This window comes from Vipera ursinii (genome assembly GCF_947247035.1).
Source record: "Vipera ursinii genome assembly, chromosome: 1".
NCBI classification, from domain to species: domain Eukaryota; kingdom Metazoa; phylum Chordata; class Lepidosauria; order Squamata; family Viperidae; genus Vipera; species Vipera ursinii.
Genome location: NC_139512.1, coordinates 351,331,479 through 351,351,200, shown reverse-complemented (window position 1 = coordinate 351,351,200; position 19,722 = coordinate 351,331,479). Strand labels below are relative to the sequence as shown.

General features: G+C 43.7%; 1 protein-coding gene across 3 annotated transcripts in view; it reads right to left on the bottom strand.

Annotated features, from left to right (window-relative positions):
* ACACA (acetyl-CoA carboxylase alpha) overlaps nucleotides 1–19,722 on the bottom strand; it is a 284,404-nt gene that overhangs the window by 36,579 nt on the left and 228,103 nt on the right. For all 3 annotated transcript variants that reach the window (XM_083379642.1, XM_083379643.1, XM_083379644.1), the window contains 3 exons: nucleotides 14,044–14,140; nucleotides 12,127–12,223; nucleotides 9,463–9,598 (listed from right to left, as the gene is read on the bottom strand). In XM_083379642.1, coding sequence (XP_083235768.1) covers nucleotides 9,463–9,598; nucleotides 12,127–12,223; nucleotides 14,044–14,140 — 330 coding nt within the window. The remainder of the gene's footprint in view (nucleotides 1–9,462; nucleotides 9,599–12,126; nucleotides 12,224–14,043; nucleotides 14,141–19,722) is intronic.

Sequence of the window (19,722 nt, the reverse complement as noted above, 5' to 3'; positions counted from 1 at the left end):
AAGAATGTCGATTGGTGGCCCCCAGGGGGAGGGCGTTCTCTGTGGGCGCCCCAGAGCTATGGAACCGCTTGCCGGTTGAGCTCCGGATGGCCCCCGACCTTCGCTCCTTCCGGCGCGATCTAAAAACGTATTTATTTGAGCAATCTGACCTGGTCTGATGGGTTAGGGTTGAGGTTTTAAATTTGTTCTTAATTATTGTTTTAAATTTTAAATTTGGGCATTATAGTTAATTGTTTTTTAACTTTTATATTCTGTTTTTTATATTTATTGCCCTGTACACCGCCCTGAGTCCTTCGGGAGAAGGGCGGTATAAAAATTTAATAAATATAAATATATAAATATATAAATTTGACTGTGCAAGCGCTAGTGTTCAGAGATACGCAAGACAGTTCTCGACTTGCAACCGCAACCGGGCCCAGAGGTTCTGTTGCTAAACAAGACAGTTGTTGAGTTTTGTCCCATTTTAGGACCTTTCTTGCCACAACTGCTAAGTGAATCACTGCAGCTGTTCAGCTGCTAACACGGCTGTTAAACGAATCTGACTTGCCCACTGAGTTTGCTTGTCAGAAAGTGGCAAAAGGGGATCACGTATTCCGGGACACTGCAACCGTCATAAATACGAGTCAGCTGCCAAGCGGCTGTAAGTGTGAAAAAATGATTATGTCACTTTTTTTTTCAATACCAATCCAACTCTGAATGGCCACTAAACAAATGGTTGTAAGTCGAGGACTACCTGTAAGGTTCCTGAAAATGGAGGTCTAATTCTCAGGGTTTTCAACAAGCAAAGTCAAGGGTGGGGGAGAAGCCAGATTCGCTTAAAGACCGTGTGATTCACTTAACAACCATGGCACAAAAAAAAAAGATTTCAATGTCTTTATTTGGGGAATACAGACCTTTTTTCCCCCTTCCTGCATGGAAAAGAATAACAGATCAGCAGAGCTGGACGGGACTTAATGGGGTGGACCAGAAGACCACCAACTCTGTTAATCTGTTACTCTTTTCCATGCAGGAAGAAAAGAAGGTCTTCTAATCCCCAAATAAAGACATTTAAACCTTTTTTTTGGCCATGGTTATTAAGTGAATCACATGGCCTTTAAGCGAATCTGGCTTTACCCCCTTGACTATGCTTGTTGGAGACCCGCCCCCCCGAGTAACTCATAACTGATGATCATGTGACATAGGATGCTGCAACCGTCATAAATACATGCCAGTTGCCAAGTGCCTGAATTCTGATCAAGGGACTACACCAGACATGTCAAACACAAGGCCCGGGGACCGGATCCGGCCCGTGAAGTGGTTTCATGCGGCCCGCGAAGCCATCCTGGAAACAGTGAGGGAACGGACCCCACTGCCTTGGCCCCGGCCCAGAGACCCTCCTTCCGCCAGAGACCCTCAGATCTGTCCCACTCCTGCCCAGGCCCCCATAGGCACCCTTGATGCAAACGATGTAGAGCTGGCCACGCCCACCCAGTAGGCCAAACACACTCTAGCCACGCCCACCCAGTAGGCCACACCCACCCTGGCCATAGCCACCTGGCCCCTTGAGGGCAACCGCAATTCTGATGCGGCCCTCAATGAAATTGAGTTTGACACCCCTGGACTACACGGATGATGTAATGTAATTAACGTAACTTAACATAATAAGTTCGAGGAACAGTTATAAGGTATTTTTCAGTGCCATCGTAACTTTGAATGGTCGCTGAACAAACGGTTGTAAATTGAGGACTGCCCTTACATAATAACCACCCATAACTTTGCTTTGATTCAGCATGATCATTAATCTGTTCCAAAGGCAAAGAAGAACATAGTAGCTCAAAAAACGATGAGGGAAAAAAGAGGAGAAACGTCACGTCTGGATGAAAGAAACAATCCTTTTGTTTCCTATAGCAAATGACAAATTTATTGCTAATTAAACAATCATTTTATTATGTAGCACTGGCAATAAACCACTTGAAACTCCTTTCAGCTAATTCCAGTGTTAAGGAAATAATTGCTCAATTCAAATTATTTTAACCAAATTAATTCTTTAGTAGACTTTTTTTTTAGTCGCGCTACATAATAAAATAATGGTGTAATTAGCGTGGCATTTTTCACTCCTGCTACGAGCACATATTTTATGTGGAAACAGCAGCCTGAGCAAAAGAGGACTCGTTCGCGCCAAGGTGGAGATTTTAAATAAATAAAAAAATAAAGAGGAAGGAGAAGTTTGCTGGTAAAGAACTAAAATCCTCATAGGTAAAGGTAAAGGTTCCCCCGCACATGCGTGCTAGTCGTTTCCGACTCTAGGGGCCGGTGATCATCTCCATTTCAAAGCCGAAGAGCCAGCGCTTGTCCGAGGATATCTCCGTGGTCATGTGGCCGGCATGACTAGACGCCAAAGGCGCACGGAACGCTGTTACCTTCCCACCGTAGTGGTCCCTATTTTTCTACTTGCATTTTTATGTGCTTTTGAACTGCTAGGTTGACAGAAGCTGGGACGAGTAACAGGCGCTCACTCTGTTACGCGGCACTCGGGATTCGACCCGCCAAACTGCTGACCTTCTGATTGACAAGCTCAGCGTCCTAACCCACTGAGCCACCGCGTCCCTCAAAATCCTCATAAGCCGTAGCTATTTTATTCAATCCAAGGCACCAACTGTCTATTGAACCGTAACAGCTAATAGTCACTGCTACCAGGACTTAACTTTCTGAGGGGAAAAAAAAACAATTTTAATCTTGAATGGTTTAGAATTTTACGTGTAGCTGCTCAGGAAAACATAGTGAGGCAAACTCGAAAGGGTGAGGGTTAGTGAAGGGGTCAAAAGATGTCCTTAAAGGAGGTAAAGCTGAATTTTGTTTAGCCTGTTTTTTTCCCGATGCAGGGGTAGTTTGCTATTGTTTTGTTATTAGTTTAATGGCCCCTGTTTTGTTTGTTCAGATAGTCCTCGACTTACGATGGACCTCAATAGGGTTACAACCCGGTTCTGGCCAAGCCACACCCCACTCCATGGTCATCTGGCTTCATATTGGACACTCAGCAACTGCCCCCCCCCATTTACAGTTCAATGACTGTGGTTGTTCATAAAGTGAGTTGGTCAGTAGTTGACCCACACTACGACCATCACAATTTTGGTCCGTATTGCGCAGGCTCCATTGCGGTCCTAAGCCAAAGATTACCTGTAATCCAGGCTTCCAATTGATTTAATAGCTTAAGCTCTTTTGATGTCTTTCTTACAGTTTTATGCCATGTCCAGAGCCTGTTGGCCAAAATTCCGGGAGTTGAAGTCCACGCCTGTTAAAGTGTTTGAGGTTGAGCAATCCTGAGCTATACCACCGACTATATATAGGTAGTCCTCAACTTATGATAAAAATTGAGCCCAGAGTTACAGTCATAAGTCAAGCTGATTATTAAGTAGATCGTCATGTGTCTATTGAGATTCTCAGTCATCCAACAGAGGGGGAGGGATACGACAACATCTATGTCAAGTCTACAACACGGTCCTTTCAGCAGTTCTAGGAAGGCTCCACACCCATTTGCACTACTCAGGTGACCCTGAGGACACAGATAAACCTCCAGGTGGCCTCAACGACTCTCTCAAAGAATGCAAATGACCAGCTGTCTGCAAGGAGAATAAATCCTTCCCTTCCCCACCATCCAGTCAGAGCTGAAGAAGCTTCTGGGATGAGAAGCGAAATGTCTTCAAAGAAAAAGGAAGTCCAGTTGCCTCTTGAAAAAGCACTTTTGGAATAGTACATCATGTGACTGAGCTTGATTTTATGACCTTTTTTACAGCGGTCATTAAGTGAAACCATTGTTTGCAATGGGGGTATTTTCCCAGAAATCAGAAGTAAATGTCAGTTTCCAGCAAAAACATTGGGATGCTGCAAATAGTCATCGTTACTCAGCACCCAAAATGCAATCATGTGATCACAGGGGAAGAGCAGACAATCAGAACTTCAAACCTGGTTTGTATGTAACTTTGAACAGGCGTTAAGCCAGCATTCATAAGAAAGGTCCTAAAATGGGGCAAAATTCACTTAACAAACTGCCTCACTTAGCAATGGAAATCTGGGGCTCAACTGTGGTCGTCAGTGGAGGACAGAGTACCTGCATCCACTCCGTAAAAATTTGAAAGGCGGAAACGAAAGAACAAAGAAACAATCCTCACCTGGATTGTCACCGAGCAATGACAGGAAAATATTCCCTATATTCTACCCATTGTCCAATGTTAAATCATAAGGAGGACATTTTAATGATTAGCTCCGTGCAACGGGGAAAAATAAAATTCTATCAATTTTCTTAGCTTCCCTGTAAAATAAACACCCATATTTTTTCCTCAGTTCGGCAACTGTGGCATTCCTCTTTTACCCCCGTGTCTGTCAATTTTAGACTACATTCAAAGCTGGAATTAACCTCCGTTGTATTGATAAGAGCCCCGAAGAATCAAAGAAGACAAAAAAAATCACCAAATAATACATGCCTAACATTCGTACAGAAAAGGTGCTAAATTCATTACTTTTGGCTCTGCCGCCGTACAATCAGCGTTGTGGGTATCTTTCTTTAAAGTCTTTTTTTTTAATTCCGATTAAAGTCTCTGGTAACTGTTCCTTTTTATTGTTATTTATAACCAGTCCCAGAGGGTGGTGCAGGGAAAAAAAAAGGGGTAACATGAAAAACCAACGGCGAACGACCCCATAGCGCTGCCAGCAAGGCGGTTTAATACTTTGGGATTTGCATCTTATCAACCCATTCATGCTGGGCTCAAGACCCCGGTGCTAATTTCCAGTAAATTTCACGCTTGATGTCTCACTGTTGTGGGTCAGTGGCAGTTCATCTAAATAAGCCATTGCCTCCATCTAAATATTCAAGGCATGCTTTAACAGAAAAATTTTAATTTTTGCAATAGGCGGCACGGCTTTGTAGCTAACTGGAATGTGTTTAGAGGAAGGCAGCCGTTCCCTTCTCACTGTGATTTTATTTATTGCACAGAATTTATCTGGATGGGGATATAAATATATGCACTGAAGCCAATGTGTGCGGATGGCAAAGACACACACACACACACACACACACACACACACACACCAGTCTAAATTAGACCCCCTGCACTGACTTGTAAAGAATTTTCCCCCTTCCTCCACTAATGTCAATTCTCAACATGGCAAAAGCTCCCTCTAATCTTTTCCTTCTCATTACACACAATTTTGGAGTCATTTTACCCACAGCGCAGCCGTTTCTTAGCAATGTGTGTACATATGCATGTATTTGTGTGTTCTTAGGCTCACCAAGGGGTGCTATAATTGTTTATTTTCATTCCCGGCTTAATCCTTTCCTGCTTCTCCTTGTAGCCCAACTAACATGGAAACTAAAATTGCAAACAACTCTCCAAGGGGAACTGCGAGATTGACAACAGGAGCCCTGAGTTTTTATACCTGCCAGTGCTGGATAATATCTAAGTTGGAAGATTGTTGTTTTGTTTTGTTTTTTGGACAGGGGCGGGGAGGCAAAACCTTGGGACTGATGGCTTTTCATGCAGAGAATCCATTAGATCCCCCTAATCACCCTGCTGGTTCCTAGTCCCTGTTGAGTTTCAGAGTGGAGGCTGCTCCAATGATTTGAGACCAAGGGGGTACTGTTTTTGTGACCAGTCACTGATCAACCTTCAATTTTCCTTATTCTTATTAGCTACAGAGCTACAGAGATATACAGGTAGTCCTCGACTTGCATTAATTCGTTTAGCGACTGCTCAAAGTTACAGCAGCACTGAAAAAAAAGTAACTTACAATCAGTCCTCGCGCTTATGACCATCGCAGCATCCCCACGGTCACATGATCAAAATCCAAGCACTTGGCAACCAGCCTGTATTTATGATGATTGCAGAGCCCTGGGGTCATAACCAAATAACAGAGTTGGAAGGGACCTTAGAGGTCTTCTAGCCCAGCCCACTGCTTAGGCAGGAAACCCTGTACCATTTCAGAGAAATGGTTGTCCAATCTCTTCTTAAAAACTTCCAGCATTGCAGCATTCACAACTTCTGGAGGTGAGTTGTTTCACTGATTAATTGTTCTCACTGTCAGGAAATTTCTCCTTAGTTCGAGGTTGCTTCTCTCCTTGATGAGTTTCCATCCGTTGCTTCTTGTCCTGCCTTCTGATGCTTTGAAAAATAGGTTGAACCCTTCTTCTTGCTGGCAGCGCCTCAACTATTGGAAGACTGCTATCATGTCACCCCAAGTCCTTCTCTTCATTAAACTAGACATATCCAATTCTGGCAACTGTTCTTCATAGGTTTTAGCCTCCAGTCCCCTGATCATCTTTGTTGCTCTTCTCTGCATTCTTTCTAGAGTCCCAACGTTGTGGTGACCAAAACTGGATGAAGTATTCCAGTGTTCATAGGATCACAATTTGCTATCTTTTCAACCAGTTCCAGCAAGCATGGGGAAAATCAGATTCACTTAGTGACCGCATGAGTCACTTGATAACTGCAGTGATTTACTTAACAGCTGGGGCAAAAAAAAAGTTGCAAAATTGCGTATAACTCGCTTAACAATTGCCTTGCTTAGTAATGGAAATTCTGGTCCCTATATAATGATAAAATAGGAAAGCATCTGAGTGGATGGTGTTATGTTTTTCAGCCCAATTTGTTTTATTTGTCAGAGCCTGGAGGAGGGGGACAAAGGGTTACTGAAAACAGATGCATTTAGCTTCCCCAAGGCTTGACATCTCTTTTTTTTTTGCATCCTTAATTGAAAAGAAAAATAACTAGCACTGCCAAATGCCATCACTTTGATGCCAGTATTTAACTACTTGATCCTATGGAGGTTCCAAAAGTCACTGGAGAACCATGGCGCATGCAGAACATCAAATCCTGATTTACACATCCTCTCCTATTTAGGATCATTTCCATCTGTAAATAAAGAAGAGCCTCTCTTCACCTCAGCGAAATTCCTTTAAACGTATAAATATGAAGTCTGGCAGTAGAGAACCACACAGGCAGTCCTCGAGTTACGAGTATAACGGAGCCTGCCCATTCCACTCGTAACACGAAAACTCGTGGAAGTGAATCTCGTACCTCGAACGAGACCGCTCCCTTGCTCGTTAAGACGCACGCGGCTCGTTAAGCGAACATGAGGTATCTCAGGGTGGGGAAGACCACGGAGAGCCTAGTGATGGAACAGGCCCCCAAGGCCTTCCTGACCCACTAAGATACCTCATGCTTCCCCCCTCCCTTCCTGCCCATGCCGGACTCACCTGGAAAAGATCCGTCTCCTCTCTGGCGCGGTTACTGCTGCCGCCCGGATCTGAGGCCGTGGGAGGTTTCCGCGGCCCTCCGGAGAGGCCGATCCAGGTGCCAGAGACCTTTTCTACGCTGCTGCCACCTTGATCTGAGGCCGGTGGCCCGTTTCCAGGCAGCAGAAGCCTGGAGTAGGCATCTGGTGCCTGGATTGGGCTGCTGGAGGGCTGCAGAAACATCCCGTGGCCTCAGATCCAGGCGGCAGCAGGCTGGAAAAGGCCTCCGGCGTCCAGATTGGGCGTTACTTTAGGCCTCCATTCTCTGGGGATGCACAGAAGGCCCAGAGCAGCCAAGAAAGCCAAGGATCTCGATCTTGGCAAGGTGAGTAGTGAAGGCCTGGTGCCTAGGGAGACCTGGGGCGGGGGTGGGGAGGGAGGAAATAACCAGGGTGAACGTTGCAGTGCCACTGCGGTCGCTCGTAAGGGCGAACGTCTGCCGCGGTCCTGCCATATTCGTAATTTCGGGACTTGCTCGTAAGCGCTAGGGGGCGCTTATCGTGTAACTTCGAACAAGCCTTTAGTGAGCGATCGTAACTTGGGGATTACATGTACTGGGTTCAGGTAGTCCTCGACTTACAACCGTTCATTCAGTGACTGTTCCAAGTTACAAAAGTACCGAGAAAAAAAATGACTTAACGACCGTTTTTTTCACACTTAGGACCACTGCAGCATTCCCACAGTCATGTGATCAAAATTGGGGTGCTTGGCAAACGGCATATATTCAGGACGGTTGCAGTGCGTTGGGTTCATGTGATCCCCTCTTTGGGACCTTCTGACAAGCAAAGTCAACAGAGAAGTCAGATTCACTTAACAACCCTGTTACTAACGCAACAACTGCAGTGATTCCCTTAACAACTGTGGCAAGGAAGATTGTGTTGTTGTTAGTTGCAAAGTCGTGTCCGACCCCATGGACAACGTTCCTCCAGGCCTTCCTGTCCTCTACCATCTTCTGGAGTCCATTTAGGCTCACACCTACTGCTTCAGTGGCTCCATCCAGCCACCTCATTCTCTGCCGTCCCCTTCTTCTATTGCCCTCAACCTTTCCCAGCATTAGGCTCTTCTCCAGTGAGTCCTTCCTTCTCATTAGGTGGCCAAAGTATTTGAGTTTCTGCTTCAGGATCTGGCCTTCTAAAGAGCAGTCAGGCTTGACCTCCTAGGATTGACCGGTTTGATCGCCTTTGTAGTCCAAGGGACTCGCAGGACTCTTCTCCAGCACCATAGTTCAAAGGCTTCAATTCTTTGGCGCTCAGCCTTTCTTATGGTCCAACTTTCACAGCCATACATCGCAAGTGGGAAAACCATGGCCTTGACTATACGCACTTTTGTTGGCAGGGTGATGTCTCTGCTTTTTAGTGTGCTGTCTAGATTTGCCATGGCTTTCCTCCCCAGGAGCAAGCGTTTTTTAATTTCTTGGCTGCAGTCCCCGCCTGTGGTGCTCTTGGAGCCCAGGAAAATAAAATCTGTCACTACCTCCATTTCTTCCCCATCTATTTGCCAGGAGTTGAGAGGGCCGGATCCCATGATCTTGGTTTTCTTAATGTTAAGGTTCAAGCCAACTTTTGCACTCTCCTTCTTCACCCGCAACAAGAGGCTCTTTAGTTCCTCTTCACTTTCTGCCATTAGAGTGGTATCATCTGCATATCTTAGGTAGGAAGACTGTAAAATGGGGCAAAATTCACAACGTCTTGCTTAAGCAACAGAAAGTTTGGGCTGTGTTGTGGTCGTTAAATCGAGGACTACCTTTAAAACAGTGGCTAAGTAACTAAACACAGATATAGAAAATCCACCAGACCGAATCTTCCCATTGCCATGAATGGACCTTGTGGTCTCATACAAGCCTGCCCAGTCAACCTAACCTGATTTCCTTTACGTGAGACAAGAACAGCAATACCGGTAGTCCTCGACTTACAATCATTCATATAGCGACCGGATTTACTTAAAGACCACCTGCTTCACTTAGCAATTGCAGTGTTTTGCTTAACAACCTAGGTAAAAAAAAAGTTCCCAAAATAGGGTGCAATTCAGTTAGCTGCCTTGCTTAGCAACAGAACTTTCTGGACTCATTTGTGGTCGTAAGTCAAGGACGACCTGTGTCACTAAACCCACTCCTAAATTCCAGCAACTGTCCCTGTCATCTGCACCACAGTTTCTCACCGTACTCCTTCCTCTTTTTTTTTTTTTACAATAATTACCTTTCATTCCACCTGAGAACCCTCTCCAGTTGGCGAAGACGATCAGCGGAAGTCCCTCCCGGTTAAAATCCTTGATTGCTTCCGCGGTTTTGAAGGCAGAGTCGGGAAACCACACTTGGCCGGCTTGCTGGATAATCTGTGGCAGGGGGTGGAGAGAGGGAAGATCAGCAATGCAGAAAGAAAAAGACAAATGCGGAGTCAGGTCATTGATGGGACAATCGCCTGCAGAAATGGAAGACTGTGTTCTTCCAACAAGCACTGGGAATACCATCTCTTGTCCACTGAAATTATGTTAGAATAAAGGCCGAAGTTAAATCAGACTCCCCACCTTGATTTATGGTTGTCGTCCAGCTGGAATATAAAAGCAGAAGTCGAAAACTCTTAGACAGATAGTCATGTTAGTCCAGGCCTCCCCAATCTGATGCTCTCCAGGTGTGCTGACACTATAGTTCCCAGAGTTCCTTAACTTGATGGCTTCCAGGTGTGCCAAGACTACAACTTCCAGAATTTCCCAACCTGATGCCTTCCAGATATGCAGACTACAACTCCTAGAATTCCTTAACTTGATGCCCTCCAGGTATCCTGAGACTACAACTCCCAGAATTCTTCAACCTGACGCACTCCAGGTGCCTGATAGTACAACTCCTAGAATTCCTCAACCTGATGCACTCCAGGTGCCTGAGACTACAACTCCCAGAACTCCTCAACCTGATGCACTCCAGGTGCCTGAGACTACAACTCCCAGAATTCCTCAACCTGATGCACTCCAGGTGCCTGAAACTACAACTCCCAGAATTCCTCAACCTGATGCCCTTTAGGTGTCTTGAGACTACAGCTCCCAGAATTCTCCAGGCAATGGTATAAGGTTTCCTGTCTGAGCAGGGATTGGACTAAATGACCTCCAAGGTCCCTTCCAACATTATTATTATTGTTAGTGTTACTGTTATTGTTATTATCAATAGTCATCTTGGCTTGAATTGGCTGCAGTCTTAAAATACCTGAAGACAAATGCTGGGAACCTTGGGAAAGACTATGTTAATCACAGCAAAAAACTGACGAGGAGAATCCTGCCCTTTTTGAATCCTATGACAAACTACAAAATCTTTTTCAAAATAATTTCTAAACTATAAGTAGTCCTCAACTTACAACAGTTCATTTAGTAACTATCTGAAGTTAAAATGGCATTGAAAAAGTGATTTATGACTGTTTTTCACACTTATGACCATTGCAGCATCTCCGTGGTCAGACGCTCGGCAAATGACTCCTATTTATGACGGCTGCAGTGTCCCGGGATCTTGTGATCAATTTTTGAGACCTTCCGACAAGCAAAATCAATGGGGAAGCTCGATTCGATTAACAACCGTGTTACTAACTTAACTAAAAGTGATTCACTTAACACACGTGGCCAGAAAGGTCATAAAATGGGGCCAAATTCACTTAACAAATGTCTCGCTTAAGCCACAGAAATTTTGGACTCAATTGCGGTCATAAATTGAGGACTACCTGTATGACCACAAATGCGTTGCAACAACCCAGAGCACCAGAAAAAAAGGAAACGGGAGGTCTATAAAATATCTTCCAACAAAATTGCTATCCACACAACTTGATCCAAAAAGTGTCGGACCATTCAACCCACTGCAGCACAACCAGCGAAACTTATCGAAAGGATAACACTATCACACATGAAAAATGTCTGAGAAACAACCAACAGGCTATTACAAGCACACTGCATCACTCTAGCACACAAGTTCCTAAGTAAAACGAAACACCCAGAAGACGAAAGGGGGGAAAAAACAGGTGTCATCTACAACAGGGGTCTGCAACCTTGACAACTTTAAGACTTGTGGACTTCAGCTCCCAGAATTCCTCAGCCAGCATAGCTGGCTGAGGAATTCTGGGAGCTAAAGTCCACAAGTCTTAAAGTTGTCAAGGTTGTAGACCCCTGATCTTCAAGTTACAGTGTAAGGCCTGTAACCGCCACTGTGTAGGACAGACACGCCAAAGAATAGCTGAACAATCTATGAACACCAAACAACAATCAGAAGACACAATGGAAACTCCTTAATCTTACAATTCATGAACAGACTCAACCATAGTTTCGACCAGGAAATTGTGAGCTTCCTAAACCAAGCTAATTCCAAAACCTGCTAGGGAATTCCTCAAAGCTTGGCATTCAAACAAATCAGAGACACAGAGAACTAAGCGGTATTTACCCACCATTCAAAAAGAAAAAGAAAAAGAAAGCTAAGAAGAAGAAGAAGAAGAAGGAAACATCAGAACCCATTCCCTCCAGCAGCCAATAAGACAAAAATCCCTAGATAAGCATGGATTAACACCAGACAAACAATCGGACAGAAAACAATATCCTAATCAAGGAAATACCAAGGAGAAAAGCACACTTTTATCAAGACAGGCAGGGCAAGGCATAGTGTGCAAACAGGGAGTAAACCCCACATTCCCTTGCACGGATGATGTTACTTAATCGAGTAATGAACTACATGCAAAGCGAACAATCAAGCTCAGACAGCACTCCGCAGATTTTGAATTAGAATGGGCTTACTAGATTTGGCAGGGCAAAATCCAAGGCTCTAATGTTTCCCTAGTGGCCCTACAGATGTTTTCAACCCAGATATGTGGGTCATCTACCTTAGAAGCAACATTTACCTTGGCTTCCGAGTCTAGATTTGCTGGATCTGCAGGAATGCTCAGCTCCACCGTCCTCGTTTCAACAGCAACCACTCCTAGTGGTATGCCACCCAGCCTAGTAAAAACAAAACACACATTAAACGCATAGGCAACGTTCCCCAGCATTGTTCAAAACTCTGCGTCTGGTTTTTAAAACCTGCATAATGCTTGGAAGAAGCTTCAGTCAACAATGTTTTTACAAAATGAACTGAACATAGATCAAGGTAATGTCCAGTTGTGTCTGACTCTAGGGCAGGGGTCAGCAACCTTGGCTCTTTTATGGCTCGTGGACTTCAACTCCCAGAATTCCTGAGCCAGCCATGCTGAGGAGAAAGGGAGAGGTTTCCATGCTGAGCCATGTTGGCTCAGGAATTCTGGGAGTTGAAGTCCACAAGTCATAAAAGAGCCAAGGTTGTCTACCCCTGCTCTAGGGGGATGGTGCTCATCTCCATTTCTTAACCAAGACAGCCAGCATTGTCTGAAGGCATTTCTGTGGTCAGGTGGCCAGCATGACTATACTCCTAGGCACATGGAGTGCTGTTACCTTCCCGCCAAAATGATACCTATTTATCTACTCGCGTTTGCATGCTTTCAAACTGCTAGGCGGGCAGGAGCTGGAGCAAGGAACAGGAGCTCACCCCGTCACGAGGTGCTCGGCTCTCAAACCCAGGCTGTCAACTTTCCAGCTGACAAGCTCAGCCTCTTTAACCGCTGAGCCATCATGCCCCTAAACTGAACATAAACAACATGAAATAATCGTAATAAAGGGTCAAAGACATAAAATAAGAGCCTTGGTGGAGCAGTGGGCTAATGCCTCCTTAAGTAACACCAGCTGCCTGCAATTAGTGCAGGTTCGCATCCCACCAGGCTCAAGGTTGACTCAGCCTTCCATCCTTCCGAGGTAGGTAAAATGAGGACCCAGATTGTTGGGGGCAATAAGCTGACTTTGTAATAATGCCGCTTTGGGGGGTGTGTGAAAGCCCTAATAAGCAGGCATATACATAGAATGAAGGCTACTGCTAAGCTTGTAAGCCGCCCTGAGTCTTCGGAGAAGGGCGGGATATAAATGGAATTAAAATAAAATAAAAAATAAAATAAAATAGATGCATCCACCACCCAAATTCTAGATTTGGTGTGGTTATGGATCCACAGATAGATGGACTGTGCCTACTTTGAAAATGATCTGCGGGAAATGCTTTAGCCTTGAAGGAGCACAACTCCTTAAAGCAACTTGCTTTTTTCAAGCTTTTTTGCAAGTCTGAGAAACAGTTACTGTAACTTTAAAATCTGCAGTAATTTTAATGAGTGGACTCTTTAAAGCAGCGGTATCTTTTTTCAGGCCACTTCCCCATAACAAAAGCATTATGATCTAATTTTTAAAAAAGGATTCAAAAGGATGGATTAAATACAAACCACCGATAAAGAATATTCTCTGTTGAAGTTCAAAAATATACCTACAGATCCACAAGGTTCGTGTACAGTCTTGAGGGGTTTGGCTTACAAATGGGCTCATTTTGAGGAGGGATATTCCTGACATTTTGAGCTTGAAATGAGTGGTCCTGATTTTATCAGAAATACTCTGAAACAGCTCCTGATTCCTGCTCAGGACATATCTCAAACAATTAGAACTAGCATCAAAACCCTTTTGTAAAGACCAGGAGAGTTGTCTGAAGCACAGAAGATTTTGAATTCAAAATACTTTGCACCCCAATAGTTTTGTGTTTTGCATTTGCCAATAACACACAATGACCCCGATTCCTTTTTAATTCCTTTATCTTGCTATCTTACAAGGTTCTTACCCTAATAACAAGAATCTTAAGAGCTCTGAGGATGCTAAAGCGCTCTGTGCACGATTATTACTGTTGCTACTATTCTTAATCTTTGTTAAAGACTTACCTGGCTCTGCCAACCACAACTGTCTGGGCCCAGGGTTGCATAATCTCCAAAAAAGAGCCATAGTCAAAGAAGCCACTTAGCCACTGGCCCTTTTGAGCTGCAAAGATGGGGAGAAAGGGGGAAATATTAAGAACAATGGAAACTTAGCATTACTTGGCGCCATAGAAGAGCTTGGTTTGGAGAACAGAAGAGCAGATTTAAATTCTACTGGAATGGCAAATCTTCTTTCCTTCTTCCCAACATCCAAGATGTCCAGGAAGAAGATAGTACTTCCTAACTATCACTTCCCCCATTCTTCCACTCATTCCTTTCTTCTTTTCTGTCATGAGACTGACAGCTTTTCTTGAACTTGTGGACACCCCATAGCTGAGAATTCTGGGAGTTGAAGTCCACGGGCCTTCAAGTCGCCAAGGTTGGATACCCCTGACCCATGTAAATATCAGGTGCTTTAGAAGCAATGGCTGGGCTTACATAACACTGAGATCACCACCATATCTTCTTATGTCCACACTACGCCCTCTGCTTCACTCAGTTTTTCAGTTTCTTAAATATTAGGCACAATTAAAAAACAGAGATCGCGTAGTGAAAAGCAAAGCATCTTTATTGCCAACGATGCCCTTAAGACTCCAGATAGGTCACTCCAGCGTTTTTAGAAAATAATGGTGCACAAGAACAATCCACTACTTTCGTTTGTAAATTTTTCTCGCTTGTCCAGAAAAAGCCAAAGAAATCAACTGGAAACTGATAGGACACAATATGTTTCACCTAGTCGCTGAATTGACTTACGTCCTCACTTCACACGATGCCCTCAACTATAAATTGACCACACAGGTTGGATTTCAACAACTTAAGTCACTTTGAAAACTAACCCAGGTTAACACTATCCTGGCCAAGTGTATTTGCAGGTGAATTTGCAAGACTTTTTCCTGACGTGTGTAAACGTGTTGTCTGAATACCATGTTGAATGTCATGGAAGAATTTAGTCGATAAATCTTACCTCACAGGGCTGTTGTTGTGGGGAAAATAGGAGGAGGAAAGGGTCTTGGATCTGTTCATTGCCTTTAGTTATTTGTAATAGTGGTAGTGGTAGTAGCAGTAGTAATAGTAGCAGTAGTAATAGTAGCAGTAGTAATAGTAGCAGTAGTAATAGTAGCAATAATAATAATAATAATAATAATAATAATAATAATAATAATAATGCCACATAACACCCAGGACTTAATAATTGTCAATAAGAAAGACAAAAAAAGTCTGGATAGTGGACGTGGCAGTGCCTGGAGACAGCAGAACAGACGAGAAAGAACTGGAGAAGATAACAAAATACAAAGATCTACAAATAGAAATAGAAAGACTATGGCAAAGGCAAGCATGGGTAGTACCAATAGTAATAGGTGCCTTGGGTCCAATCCCAAAACAGTTGGAGCACCACTTGAACACCACTGGCATTAACAAATTCGCCATTAGTCAAGGAACTGCTTCCATCCTGCGACGATATCTGTAATACCATCAAACATCCACATCTGCCTATCCCAGGTCCTTGGTAAGGACTCAATAGGTAGACAAAAATGTCAAATCCAGTCTGAACTTCTGGCTGACTGTGCGAATAATAATAATAATAATAATAATAATAATAATAATAATAATAATAATAATAATAATAACAACAACAACAACAACAACAACAACAACAACAACAATATACAAATAAATAAATAAACATTTAAAAAATCCATGCCTAGCCTCTCTTATCAGCTGTACTTTGCATGTTCTCAGAAGCTGAGACACACAACTCTCATAAACACGCTGCACCGATTTTGGACCTTCATCCACCCTGCCACCAACAGGTAGGATATCAGTGTCTATTTTACCCCAGATCACCTTACTTAAGAGATAATGTCCCATTTTTAACACATTGCACCAGGCAAGATATATTAAAATGACAAAACTCGTCTGCCTGGCCACACCAATGGTTGTCTCTTTAATTTGCTCGTCTGCATAAAAGAGGGCCATTTATCAGCAGAGAACATCAGTTATTGTTAAATGATGGGACACATGTAAAGCAGAGGGAATTTGTGCTGGTTTAAATAAATAACTCTATGGGGTTTTTCCCTTTCTTTCAAGACGCTGCAAACATTTTTCAAAAGAAATCTAAGGCATTACAGCTGTTGTTTTTCAAGCCTCTTCAGTTTTCAAAATTACACGTTATCTTTTAAAGATAATTTATTAGGGGTTTTCTGCCCAAATGGGCAATGCTGCCAACGAAGACACAGATAATTGGCAGTGGCAGGGTAGCAGATTATTTGAATGATAATCCACACCAAAGCAGCTTGGCATATGCTTGAAGGTACTGTTTCTCAACTTTGAGTGTTTGTACTTCAATTCCCAGAATTCCCAAGCATGCTGGCCAGGGAATTGTGGGAATTGAGGTCCACACTTCTTAAAGTTGCTGAGGTTGAGAAACACTGCTTGAAGGTCTCAGATTCAGCTCTTGGGACCTCTTTCCAAGACAAGGGCTGTGTCAACATCTGGAATGCTTGGGCAGCTGCTGAAATCCTAGAGGCCTAGTGATGTAGCCATTAATCCAGCTACAAACGATGTTCAAACTATTGGGTTGGGAGACAATTAGGAGAATCCAAAAGAGGGACCGGCAAAGGCCTCTAGGATCTCAACAGCTGCCCAAGCTTTCCAGATGTTGACACAGCCCTTGTCTTGGGAAGAAAGTGTTATTCAGGAGTTTGTGAGAACGTAAAAATGTGACTCAACTACCAATAACAGAATAACAGAGTTATTAGGAACCTTGGAGGTCATCCAGTCCAACCCCCTGCTCAGGCAGGAAACCCTTTCAGACAAATGGCTGTCCAGTCTCTTCTTAAAAACTTCCAGTGTTGGAGCATTCACCACTTCTGGAGGCAGGTGGTTCCACTGATTAACTGTTCTCACTGTCAGGAAGTTTCTCCTTAGTTCTAGGTTGCTTCTCTCCTTGATGAGTTTCCATCCGTTGCTTCTTTTCCTGCCTTCAGGGGCTTTGGAGAATAGCTTGACTCCCTCTTCTCTGTGACAGACCCTCAAATATTGGACTACTGCTATCATGTTACCCCTGGTCCTTCTTTTCTCTAGAGTAGCCATACCCAATTCCTGCAACTGTTCTTCATATGTTTTAGCCTCCAGTCCCCTGATCATCTTTGTTGCTCTTCTTTGCACCCTTTCCTAGAGTCTCAACATCAGAACAGAAATCAAATACAAATCCATGAGTTTACTCCCTCTTTCCCCTCACATCTTAAAGTTGCCAAGCTTGAAAAACATCGGTCTAGTCCAGGGGTAGGCAACCTTGGCTCTTTTATGACTCATGGACTTCAACTCCCAGAATTCCTGAGCCAGCATGGCTCAACATGGAAACCTCTCCCTTTCTCCTCAGCATGGCTAGCTCAGGAATTCTGGGAGTTGAAGTCCATGAGACATAAAAGAGCCAAGGTTGCCTACCCCTAGTCTAGTCAGTGGAATAAAGATGCTAGACTGGGAATAGGGCAATGTGAGTTCTAGTCAGGTTAAAGTTGAAAAACACAACACGAGACCCAACTGGCTCTTAAGCATTGATGCCAACTTTCTCTCTTGCTACCACCCTGAACTGGGTTTCTTTGACTCTTTGATTGCACAAACATTGTCTACAAAACCACTGCAAAGAAAGAGAGAGAGAGAGAGAGAGAGAGAGAGAGAGAGAGAGAGAGAGAGAGAGAGAGAGAGAGAGAGAGAGAGAAGAGAGAGGGAGAGAGAGAGAGAGAGAGAGAGGGAGAGGGAGAGAAAGAGAAAGAGAATGAAGGGGGAAGCTTGGTGTTTTCTCTTTTGTTTTGCAATAATTGTGAAAAAGTCCTTTCTGCTCCACAAAGCCACGTGCAAAACCAATTAAAAGTGGAGATGTGGGTACGGCAACCTTTGCTGACTCCGACAGGATGGAGAGTGTTTTATCAAGCCTAAACTTGAAATTACTGTGTTCTAATATACCCGTGGCCTCCTGCTGTAAAATGTGGCCATTCATTTCAAAGTTATCTCTTCATCGGAGAGTCCAGAGCTGATCGTTTCGATTCCGGGGCCTCGTGGTTGAGCGTCAGTTTGAAGAATATCGCAGCGCTATCTCTCCTAATAAACGGCTTTAACTTTTCACCTAAGAGATCTCTCCCTTAACTTATCAGGTAAAATCATCTGCTTCCTCCAACGCCTCTACTAAATTAGAAACCAAAGTCACTCCATTTGGAGCATGCAGACTCAAGGCAAGGCAGATGAATTGCCCGCAAGATGATTTGATGAGGGGAGAAGCAAGCAAAGGGAAGAACATTAGATCCCAAATTGCCAGAAAAAAAAAAGATTTATCATCGTCACCGGCTTCCTTCTAAGAAATTTGCAAATTTGCATACAAAATACCGGTAGTCCTCGATTTACGACCGCAACAACCCCCAAAATTTCTGTTGCTAAGTCAAACAGTTGTTAAGTGAGATTTGCCCTGTTTTGCGACCTTCCTTCCTGTAGCTGTTAAGTGAATCACTGCAGTTGTTAAGTTAGTAAGTGACTCTGGCTTCCCCATTGACTTGCAAAAGGGGATCATGTAACACCAAGACACTGCGACCGTCATAAATATGAGTCAGCGGCCAAGCAGCCAAATTTTGATCAAGTGACCAGCAAACTCAATGGGAAAAGTCAGACTCACTTAATTAGCACATGATTCACTTAATGTTTAGGGGGGGAAAAGTCATAAAAATGAGGTCTAGTCATGTGATGTTTTATGGAATGACTGCATCGCTTAGCCATTGAAGTCCTAGTCCCAGCGGTACCGGTAGTTGTAAGCTGAGGACTACCTATATCTAGTTTTCCAAGATTACTTAACACTGCTTCAAACTTAAATCGCTTCTAAAATGGTGAAATCAGCCCATTTTACAGAAAGCACCATTCAGCACTCCAGCAAATAGCACTCGTGCTGTGTCAAGCTGCATTCAAGTAAATATTTCCTTCACTTTGAAATTGCGCTTCTTAAACCACGAGCTAAAATAAATCTTGCCTCATCCATTGCATTTTTCAAAGTTTCAGATCTTCTCTAGGTTTAAAAGTATCTGCTTAAATCTAGGCTGCACCATCACTGAGATGCAAGAAAAGTTCTGCACGCCTTCCTTTCCATGTCTTAAATCAAAATGAGTGAAAATTAAAAAAAAAAAACAAAAAAACCCCTAGTCTAGAACAGGGCTTTTCAACCTTTTCACCCATTGTACCACTTTTAGGATATGGCAACATCCGAGTACCACCAGTCGCCTAGCAAGGTGTCAAAAACTTGATGACCAAAAAAAAAAAAAGGAAAGAAGTGATGAAGTACAGGTAGTCCTCGACTTACAACACTTCGCTTAGTGACTGTTCGAAGTTACAATGGCACTGAAAAAAGTGCCCCCCAAGCCACAGCCGAGCAAGACACCTGCCTGCCCGCCCGGCGGCGCTCTTCCTCCTGTCCGAGGTTTTCATTGTTGTGAGCATTTCTGTTGAGGATTGGCAGCGGGGGTGGGGTGGGGGGTGTTTGGTTTTTATATCCCCCGTCTGCTGGGTGGTTGCAGCAGGTTTTGTTCACTTCACATGACCCTGGGACACTGTGACAGTCATAAATGTGAATCAGTTGCCAAGCATCTGAATGTAAATCACAAGACC